The sequence below is a fragment of the Rhinopithecus bieti genome, unplaced genomic scaffold, assembly GCF_001698545.2.
Source record: "Rhinopithecus bieti isolate Rb0 unplaced genomic scaffold, ASM169854v2 scaffold_41728, whole genome shotgun sequence".
NCBI lineage: Eukaryota > Metazoa > Chordata > Mammalia > Primates > Cercopithecidae > Rhinopithecus > Rhinopithecus bieti.
The window spans coordinates 67,552-78,356 of record NW_016816881.1 but is presented as its reverse complement, the minus strand read 5'-3'; the positions used below and the strand labels follow the sequence as shown (position 1 = coordinate 78,356).

The window sequence follows — 10,805 nt, the reverse complement described above, 5'->3', positions numbered from 1 at the left end:
AAAAAAAAAAAATAAATAATAATAATAATAATAATAATAGTATTACTGTTAGATTAAAATTAGTATTAGCATTAGATGAGTATTACTATGAAAATTAGTATGTCCTCATAGAAGTAAAGAGTAGAATAGTGATTACCAGCAGATGGGAGGGTAGGAGGCAGGGAGGGATGGGGAGAGGCTGTCAATGGGTACAAAGCTATAGTTAGATAGAAGGCGTAAGTTCTGGTGTTCTAATGTATAGTACAATGACTAGAGTCAACGATAAATGTGCATTTCAAAATAGCTAAAAGAGGCGTTTTTGAATGTTCTCATCACAAAGAAAAGATGAATGTTTAAGGCGATTAATATGCTAATTACCTTGATTTGATCACTACACAATATATACATGTATCAGAACATCATGTTTTACCCCATATATATGTACAACTATTATGTGTCAATCATAAATTTAAAGAAATAAAATTAGTTTTAGTGTATCTATATTACAATTAATATTGGTATTACTCTTGGTGTCAGCATATTATTAGCATTAGTACTAAAAGTAGTTGCAGGGTTAGAAAGGGCTGTGTACTCTCTCTTGTATACAGTAGGCACTCAATAAATAAGGATACTTAATATTTATTGAGATTTCAGATTCAAGTAAGCTAAAATCATGTAACATGGGTTAAAACTCATTTAGTCTCCCCAGTCACTGCATGGAGTGGCTTATTGGGGTACATTATTACCCCATTTTTACAGATGAGGAGCTAAATTCCAGAGGGGATGGTAACTCTCCCAAGGTCACCCAATCCGTTAGTGTTTAGGGCAGTCTCTGAACGAGGATGAACTGGCTCTAGAGTCCATCTCCTGAAACCACTGCCACTTACGTCAGAGGTGTCTTTGTAGTCGTTCTCCTTATTACTGATGAGGGCTCAGCACGGGGCGTGGCACACCAGCAGGAGCTCAATAAATAGGAATTCATGGGCTTGCTCTATTTCCTCCTCAAATCTCTCATTTTGCATATGAGGACACTGAGGTTCAGAGGAGTGAGATAAGAATGACAAGATCCCTCCAGGGTGGGCCAGTGGGCAAGTCGACCCCACTGACCTGGGGCTCCATCCTTGCCCTCTGCCTTTTGTAGGTCTCAGTCTCCCCATCTGTAGACTAGGTGGGCAGGACAGCTCCTTGTCCCATGTGTGCATGTGTGTCAGATGTTTCATGTAGAAAAAGTGCTCAGGTTAGGTACAGGTCTATGAGACACTGTGGTTGTTGTCATTAATGTTTGGAGGAGGTGGAGCAGGGCAGGAGTGTGGGGACTGGGGTGCAGAGGTCTAGCCACATTCTGGTTGTCCCTTGCTGAGGGCTGAGGGCAGAGCCACAGGCGACATCAATCCACATCCCCCCATCCCACTTGTGTGGGCACCACATGCCCAGGGTGTGATCCAGTCTGCCACCGGAGGTCTAATGACCTTCCTCTGAGTCTGTCTCTGAATATCCCCCTGTCTCTGTCTCCCTTCTCAGTTCTCCACTTGTGTCTTTGGCTTCTTTCCCTTTCAGGTTTTGTCTGTCGCTTCTGTCCATCTCTGTCTCTCATTCTCTCTTTGCCTCTCTCTGTCTTTAATGGTCTCTGGTTCTCCCCAGATGTCTCGCCCTCTTTGTTTCTCCTTTCCTTTTGTGCCCTCTCTCTGCCTCCTTCCACGTCTGTCTCCTTCTCTATTTATCTCTGTCACTCTCTTTCTCCCCATTTCCATCTCTCTCCGCCTATCTCTGTTTTTGTCTGTCTCTCTGCCTGTCTCTCCCACTCTATCCCTATCCTTCCCTACCCTATCTCACTCCTCAAGGAATCATCCCTGGCTCCCACCTCAGTTTCCCGCCTCCAAGGCAGCATGGTGGGGAAGAAGTTGAGGCCGCTGTCCCTGGGTGTTCCTACCCCCACACCCTCACCCCAAGACAGCCTGTTACTGCGGCGCCAACAGCCACAGTCGCCTACATCTGATAAGACTTATCTGTTGCCCCAGGGCAGGCTGGAGCTGGCGTAAGCCCCAGTGGGGCGCTCAGTGAGTATGCCCCTGACTCCCGCCAGCAATGGCCTGGCCCGTAGGCTTAGCCTGGGTCATCAAGGTATCCCACGGGCTCTAGTTCAAATCCAGCAGAACCTCTCTGAGCCTCACTCTTCTCACCTGCAAAATGGGTACAGCCACATCTGCAGCCAGGAAGACACACATACATAGGAGTCTAGCCCACACCGGCCCCGCACACCTTAAGGGCTTTACTCTCTGAAAAGCCCAGTGAAGTCGTGAAACCATATCTGCTATTTTCATTTATCTTGGTTTCAGTCTATTTTGCTTGTCTGGACACTACAGTCCCTGGAAGCCTAAGTTGAGCGGGGTTCAAGAATCCCCAGCGTGGGCAGGGAGGGTGGAAGAGGGGCTTCAGTGCCCAAGAGGTGCCCCACAAGCACGGACCCGGCCCCTCCCCTGGACCGCCCCACCCACTGGGGCACCAGCCACTCCCTGGGGAGGAGGGAGGAGGGAGAAGGGAGGGAGGGAGGGAGGGAGGAAGGGAGCCTCAAAGGCCAAGGCCAGCCAGGACACCCCCTGGGATCACACTGAGCTTGCCACATCCCCAAGGCGGCTGAACCCTCTGCAACAACCAGCCCAGGTCAGTCTCAGCCCCCACTGAGCTCCCACCAAGGCAACCCTGGGCCTGCTACCCCTACCTTTATGGCTACCCACCCCTCAGCTTGCTCCAGGCTCCCCAACCCATGGCTGGTCCCCAAAGTGTCAGCCAGCCCTGAATCCCTTTACAGCTCCTCAGACCCACCTGTCTTTCCAACTCCCATTTCTACCCCAAATCTACCCCCTAAACCCCACCTCTTTCTGCCCTCCCATCCATTCCATCCAAGATATCTATATCCTCTGGATCCTTTCACTTTGCTCCCTATACCCCTAGGTCTGTCTCCCCTAAACACTAACTCTGCCTCTCAAAACATGACTTTATCCCCCGAAATCCTTTCCTTGTCCCATATGATTTCCACTCACCCAAACTTGTCTCTGTCTCCCTGACTTCTCCTCCAAACCTCACTTTTCTGCTCCCAAACCCCTTATCCGCTCTATAACACCTTGTCTTTGCCCCACTCTGAGCCCCCAAACCTGTCTCTGATCTGCCAAACCCTAGCTCCATCCTCTTACCCCATCTCTCCCTCTCAAACCCACTCTGTTCCCAATGACTTCTCTCTGATCTCCCCAAACCATTTCTCTCTCCCAACTCCCTGCCTACTCAGTAAAATATCTTTGTCACTCCAAATACCAAGTCGACTCCCCAAAATCTGTTCTGCCGCATGAACCCTCATGTCTGCCTTCCCAAAACCCTATCTCAGCCCTAAAGCACATCTCTTTGTCTCCCTGAATCTCTCCAGCTCCAAGCCTTTCTCTACTCCAATTCTATCTTGGCTTCTCAAACTCCCCTTTAACCACTAGCCACATTTCTGTCTCCAAACAGATCTTTCACTCCTAAACTCCATCTCTCCTCCAGAAAAACCCTTGAACTCCCCAGACTTTTCTATAACCCTCAGAATCTGACTCCCACACTACTTCTCAACTTTATTTCTGACTCTCAAACTTCGCCTCTGATCCCCCAACCTCGTCTGTTTTCACAACCTATTCCTGAGCCCAAAATGTGTCCCTGAACTTCCAAGCTTGTCTCTGCTCCATAAACCCCCATATCTGCCTTCCCCCAAACTCCATGGCTACACCCCAAACCTCTCTCTGACTTAACCCCATATCTGACCCTCAAACTCCACCTCTATCTCCCCCCAAGCCCCGTATCTGCTCCCTAGACCTTATATCTGCTCCCTTCAGCCCCGTGAGACCCTCCCTTGAGGGCTAAGATTGGAATGTTACCTGGGGTGAGGGGCTGGGGCCGAGGGAGAGTGGAGGGTGCCGGCTGCTGCCTGCTGCTGCCGTTGGGGCAACACTTACTCTAGTGGGGCAGCTGATAAGCAGCTTTCATATCCCCCAGCCTCGAGATAAACTTTATCTCTGTCCGGAGAGTGATAACTGGGGTGAGGGGCTGGGCCCCTGCCATAGGAGGGGTGGGCAGCCCTGGACTCACCAAGGTGTGAAGTGCAGGGGTTGGGGGCAGTGGGGTTAGAGGGACATCATGGTGTGTAAAGTGGGGTTGAGGGGATGAGGGAATAGTAGGTGAAAGAAAGAGAGCAGGAGACACACAATGAGACAGGGACGGGAGGGAGAAACAGAGGGAGAGATGGGAAGAGAGAGAGAGAGAGACAGAGACACAGAGACAAAGAGCAAGAGACAAAGAGACATAAAGAGAAAGGAAAAACAGAGAGAAACTTAATGAGTAAGAGACAAAGACAGACAAACGGCCGGAGAAAAAGAAAAAAAGACCCAGGAGCAGAAAAGGAGATAGAAATGCAGAGATACCCGCAGGTAGCACTGTGAAGAGACAGAGACTAACACAGAATTAGAGACAGAGAGGAAAGAGTTAGAGACAGAGAGGAAAGAGATAGAGACCAAGATGGGGAAGCAAGACACTCTCTTCAGAGAACAACAGCAGGCACCCTGGGGCTGAGGAGGTGTTGGTGGTGGGCACACTTGTGGCCCATCTCTTTCCTAGCACAATCCCCAAGCCTGGGCCTGCCCCTTAGCCTGTCTATACCATGGGTCATGTAAGCAGGAGTAAGGGGCAGTTTGAAGACAGCCTTCTAGTCTAGCCCTGTCACTCCACCCTACAGACACAGAAACAGAGCAGGCCAGCACAGTAGGGCCAGAGCCAGCATTCCAAGCTCCTTATCCCGAGCTGCATGTGGCTGGGTACGGTCAGGGGTATGAGACTACTACGAGGCACATGGACATAAGGTCAGAGGGCCCAAAGAGAGGGAAACAGAGGGAAGAGACAAACAAGCGGGAAGAATGGGAGACATGCAGAGATGTTCAGAGAGATAGAGGAAAGGGAGAAAGCAAGAGTAACAGAAAGAGAGAGCCAGAGAGAGAAACATGGAAAGACAGAAAACAAGACAGAAAATCATCAAACATTTACAAAAGCACAGAAAGAGGCCGGGCGCGGTAGCTCACGCCTATAATCTCAGCACTTTGGGAGGCCAAGGTGGGCAGATCACTTGAGGTCAGGAGTTCAAGACCAGCCTGGCCAACATGGCAAAACCCCGTCTCTACTAAAAATACAAAAATTAGCTGGGTGTGGTGGCACATGCCTGTAATCCCAGCTACTAGGGAGGCTGAGGCATGAGAATCACTTGAACCTAGGAAGCTGAGGTTGCAGTGAGCCGAGATCGCACCACTGCACGCCAGCCTGGGTGACAGAATGAGACTCTGTCTCAAAAAAATAAAAATAAAAAAGCACAAAAGGAGAAGACAAGACAAGTTATATCATAGAAACACAGAAAGCTGGGGGAGCTACAGAGTCAGACTTGAAAGGAAAGAGTCAGGGGAAAGAGCCCTGGGGGACAGAGAGGTGGAGAGCTAGACGACAGAGACACACACAAGGCAAAACAGAGGCAAAGGGCCATCCCACAAGTCTCAGCTCAGCCGCAGCCCATAACCATCCCCAATACAGCAGATGGGGAAACTGAGGCCTGGGAACTGAAAGAGCCTGAAAGCAGAACTATGGTGGGCCTCCCAAGGGGAGAGGGTACCAGTAGAGGTACCTCCCACCTGTCACCCTCTTCAGAGGAAGTCAGTGGCCTTGGGGTGATTTCAAAAGTTGGGCGGGGAAGGCAGAGATAAGCAGTGGGGGGTACTGACCCCCCCACACCGAGAAGTACGGAGGAACTAAGGGGGCCTTCTGTCTGTAGATGCAACGGAGGTGGAGGGAGGAGGGAGTCAAGCCCGGAAACCATGGGGTTTCTGAGAAAGTTAGAGGGAAAGATACAACAGATAGGGATGAAGTTGGGGAGCAGAGGATGGTGAACCCCAAAGTCCTGGGGGAAGTGACCAAGAGGCTCAAGGGACTCTGGTCCTGCACCCCATCCCACCCTCACCCAGACTCTTCTAGAGGGGGAGGGAAGAAAGGATGGGGGGATGGGGAGAATAAGAGGAAGTGGAGGAGGGGAGGAGAGGAGATGGGGAAAGGGAGAAAAAGATGAACAGAAAAGGGAGAGAGGAGAAGGATGAAGAAAATGGAGGGGAGGAGAAAATGAGTAGTAGGAGAAAGGAGTGGAGAGTAGATGTAGACAGGGGAAGAGAGGCCGAACATGGTGGCTCACACCTGTAATCCCAGTACTTTGGGAGGCTGAGGTGGGAAGATCACTTGAGGCCAGGAGTTCAAGACCAGCCTGGGCAACATAGTTATACCGCATCTCTACAAAAAAAACAAAAACTAGCCAGGCGTGGTGACACACACCTGTAGTTCCAGTTACTTAGGAGGCTGAGGCAAGAGGATCACTTGCGTCTGGGAGGCAGTGGGTGTAGTGAGCCGAGATCATGCCACTGCACTCCAGCCTGGCAACAGAGGAGACCCTGCCTCAAAAAACAAAAGTGGTGTGTGCAGATGGGGGAGAGGGAGATAAGGTGTGTGAGGAAGATATAAAAGGAGAATGAAGACAAAAAGAGGAGGACAAGGAAGAGGGGAAACAGGAAAGGAAAAGGAGGAGGTCAATGAGGAAAAGAAGAAGGTGGAGAAGAAAAAGGAAGTAGGAGAGGAGAATGAGAAAAGAGTGGAAAGAGAAGGAAGTGGGGAAAAGGGGGAGAAAGAAGAGATGGGAAGAAGAGAGACGGGAGAAAGAGGAGGAAAAGGGAAGAGGGGGAGGAAGAGAATGGAAGGAAGAAGGGAGAGGTAGGAGCAGATGAAAGTGGAGGAAGAGCGAGAGGAGGGAGGAGAGGAAAGACAAACAGGGCAAGATGGGGAGAATGAGGAGGAAGATGAAAGGAGGGGCACACAGGAGTGGAAGTGGGAGATGCAGGAGGGAAAAGAGAGGAGAGGGAGGAAGAGAAGGAGGGGAAGGAGAGGGGAGACTAAGGTGAGGAGGAGGAGGGGAATGGGAGGTGGGAAGGAGGAATATGGAAACTGAGGTGATGGAGTGGGAGAAGGGGGAAGGAGGGAAGAGGAGCAGGTGAAAGGAGGTGAAGGACAGAGGATTTCTGTGTCTGAGGACCCCTTCTGTCTTTGCAGGTTAACCCCCAGAGGCTCCATGGAGTTCCCTGGCCTGGGGGCCCTGGGGACCTCAGAGCCCCTCCCCCAGTTTGTGGATCCTGCTCTGGTATCCTCCACGCCAGAATCAGGGGTTTTCTTCCCCTCTGGGCCTGAGGGCTTGGATGCAGCATCTTCCTCCACTGCCCCAAGCACAGCCACCGCTGCAGCTGCAGCGCTGGCCTACTACAGGGACGCTGAGGCCTACAGACACTCCCCAGGTAACTCCATTGGGTGGCTGTCTTGGCACTGGCTGAGTGCTGTTGGGGTTGCCATGGAGATCCTTGGCTAGGTCAGAGTACCACTGTGAGGATATCTCAGAAGTGGCTGGAAGCTTCTCAAATGGATGTGCCGACCACTTTTCCTAGTTAAGGGCAGACCTGGGAATTCCAATGCTCCTCAACCTGCCACATTGGGGCGACCACACTGAAAGGCAATATTGGAAGTATGTGGTGGTTGCCCTAGTTGTTGAGTGATCTGTGGAGCTCCAAATCCCAACAGTCATCCTCAAAAGTCCACTTGGAAATGGTCATAGGTTATTGCAGAGGCCACACTGACCAGTGGGGTTCAGGATCCAGGAAGCATCCGATGGCCAGCAGCTGTTCTGGCAGCCTGTGGAAAAGCTGGGAACTTGGCCACCATGTTGGGGGTGCCGGGAACCACTGCACCCTGACGTGGGCTGACCCTAGACTGATTTTGCCTCTTCTTTCCTCTGTCCCTACCTGTCCCCCAACAGTCTTTCAGGTGTACCCATTGCTCAACTGTATGGAGGGGATCCCAGGGGGCTCACCATATGCCAGCTGGGCCTACGGCAAGACGGGGCTCTACCCTGCCTCAACTGTGTGTCCCACCCGCGAGGACTCCCCTCCCCAGGCCGCGGAAGATCCAGATGGAAAAGGCAGCACCAGCTTCCTGGAGACTTTGAAGACAGAGCGGCTGAGCCCAGACCTCTTGACCCTGGGGCCTGCACTGCCTTCATCACTCCCTGTCCCCAGTAGTGCTTATGGGGGCCCTGACTTTTCCAGTACCTTCTTTTCTCCCACCGGAAGCCCCCTCAGTTCAGCAGCTTATTCCTCTCCCAAGCTTCGTGGAACTCTGCCCCTGCCTCCCTGTGGTGAGAAACTCAAAAAAGGACAGGGAAGTTGAGGTGGGAAGGGTGGCCCAAAGTAAAGCTGAGCTAAGCCTGGCCCCCTCTTCTCCTCTTCACCCCACCAGAGGCCAGGGAGTGTGTCAACTGCGGAGCAACAGCCACTCCACTGTGGCGGAGGGACAGGACAGGCCACTATCTATGCAATGCCTGCGGCCTCTATCACAAGATGAATGGGCAGAATAGGCCCCTCATCCGGCCCAAGAAGCGCCTGGTAAGACCACAGACCTGCTTCACCATATACACAGGAACCCCTGTCCTCATCCTGTACAAGCCACCTATTCTCATTGTATAGGAACGCTGTTCTCATGTTTACAGGAAGCTACTGCAGGCCACCCTGTACGGGAACCCCTGTCCCAATATCACATGGAAACCCTTGCCTTCATCCTACACAGGAAAATCTCATTCCGTATGGAAATCCTTGCCCTCACCCTGCATAAGAACTCCCGCCCTTTCCCTGTATAGGAACCCAGATCTATAGAAGCTCCTATCCTCAACCTACCCTTATAGGCTTCAAACAGAAACCTTTGTCCTCAACCTGTACACCAGTGTTTTCGTCCTTGGCTTCACACTGCAATCACCCCAGGTCCCTTCTCCCAGATGTGCTGATGGAATTGGACTGGGGTGCTGCCTGGGCATCAGGATATTTTAGCTCCCCAAGTGATTCTGATACACAGCCAAAGCTGAGAACCACCAATGTAGTCCCCCATAGAATACAGAACAAAAGAACCTTATACCAGACAGGAATCCCTGTATTGGCCCCATACAGAATCCTCAGGCATCACCTTGTACACAAAGCCCTGCCTTCAACCTGACCCTCACTTCTTGGGTCCTCCTGACATCCCCTATGAGCCTCTTACCCCCACTTCCACATCCCCAGGGCACTGATCTCACATCCTGTCGTCCCCTAGATTGTCAGCAAACGGGCAGGTACTCAGTGCACCAACTGCCAGACGACCACCACGACACTGTGGCGGAGAAATGCCAGCGGGGACCCCGTGTGCAATGCCTGCGGCCTCTACTACAAGCTACACCAGGTGACACCCTGCCCCTTGGAGCCACCCCTCTGCTTTCCTTGTCTTCATGCCACACTGCCCCAGACTCTGTTCCTGTTCCACCTTCTCTCTTTCCCCACAACCCTCTTTCCTCTTTCCCCTTCCTCCTTTCCCTCCTTCCTCCCCCTTCCCTCATCTCTTCTACTTTCCCCCTTCTCTGTTATTACCCTCCCTCCTTCCTTCTCCATTCCCTCCTCCTCCACCCTCCTCTCCTCTCCCCTACTTCCAGGCATCAGTTAATGTCCACACCCCTGTCCTAGACCTTGGGCAGCTCCTATCAGCCTTGGAGGCTTTCCCAAGCTCAGGGTCTCACAACCTCAGGATTCCTTAAGACAATCTCTGCACCCCAAAATTATCTTACCCTGAAGGAAGTGGGGTAGAGAGGGTATCCCTGGTTGAGACACAGAGATGCAAAGGTCTGGAGTTGGGGACACCCACAGCCTCCCTTTTGGCAGGTGAACCGGCCACTGACCATGCGGAAGGATGGTATTCAGACTCGAAACCGCAAGGCATCTGGAAAAGGGAAAAAGAAACGGGGCTCCAGTCTGGGAGGCACAGGAGCAGCCGAAGGACCAGCTGGTGGCTTTATGGTAGTGGCTGGGGGCAGTGGTAGCGGGAATTGTGGGGAGGTGGCTTCAGGCCTGACACTGGGCCCCCCAGGTACTGCCCATCTCTACCAAGGCCTGGGCCCTGTGGTGCTGTCAGGGCCTGTTAGCCACCTCATGCCTTTCCCTGGATCCCTGCTGGGCTCACCCACAGGCTCCTTCCCCACAGGCCCCATGCCCCCCACCACCAGCGCTACTGTGGTGGCTCCGCTCAGCTCGTGAGGGCACAGAGCACGGCCTCCAAAGGAGGGGTGGTGTCCTCTTCCTCTTGTAGTCAGCAGTCTGGACAACCCAAGTCTCTGGGCCCTAGGCACCCCATGGCCTGAACCTTCAAAGCTTTTGTAAAATAAAACCATCAAAGTCCTGAAATTGGGGGTGTGTCTGTGTGTGGCTGGACAGCAGAGCCAGGTGGAGTGTGTAACAATGCCTGTGGCTTTCTGATGACAGTGCCTGCCTACAACGTGTGACCATGTGAGGCTGGCTGAGGTGGCACATGTGACACTTTGTGACCAAGGTTTATGTTGTGTGATTGGAACAGTCTATGTGAAACTTTTTGTGAAATGTCCAGGTGGTTCCATATGTCATGGTAAGAGGCCATGCAGGGCCTGCTGACGGTGGGGGTGGTGCCGTGTGACTGTATGAGCACACTGGAAGTGTGTGTGATGGAGCAGGCGATAAGGAGGTGTGCAGGGCTGTGGTCGTGCGGCTGGGCACAACGCTGGGGGACCTTTGAGACAGCATGACAGCATACATGGTGGGCACAGAATCTGATAAAGAGTCTTGGAATGTTGAACAAGAAGTGTGTGTCAGGATGTGTTTGTGGGTCTGGCAATGGCAATATATCGCTGCAAG

The 10,805-nt window shown here is 52.1% G+C and overlaps 1 protein-coding gene across 2 annotated transcripts in view; it reads left to right on the top strand.

The window, feature by feature from the left end:
• GATA1 (GATA binding protein 1) overlaps positions 1-10,322 on the top strand; it is an 11,567-nt gene extending 1,245 nt beyond the window's left edge. Inside the window, exons 1-6 of one of the 2 annotated variants that reach the window (XM_017855432.1) lie at positions 2,549-2,640; positions 7,129-7,367; positions 7,883-8,260; positions 8,362-8,507; positions 9,205-9,330; positions 9,804-10,322. In XM_017855432.1, coding sequence (XP_017710921.1) covers positions 7,148-7,367; positions 7,883-8,260; positions 8,362-8,507; positions 9,205-9,330; positions 9,804-10,175 — 1,242 coding nt within the window. In that variant the 5' untranslated portion in view covers positions 2,549-2,640; positions 7,129-7,147 and the 3' untranslated portion in view covers positions 10,176-10,322. Of the gene's footprint in view, positions 1-2,548; positions 2,641-7,128; positions 7,368-7,882; positions 8,261-8,361; positions 8,508-9,204; positions 9,331-9,803 lie in introns of those variants that run through there. The other variant, XM_017855431.1, reaches the window with a different exon arrangement.
• Positions 10,323-10,805: the final 483 nt, after the last annotated feature.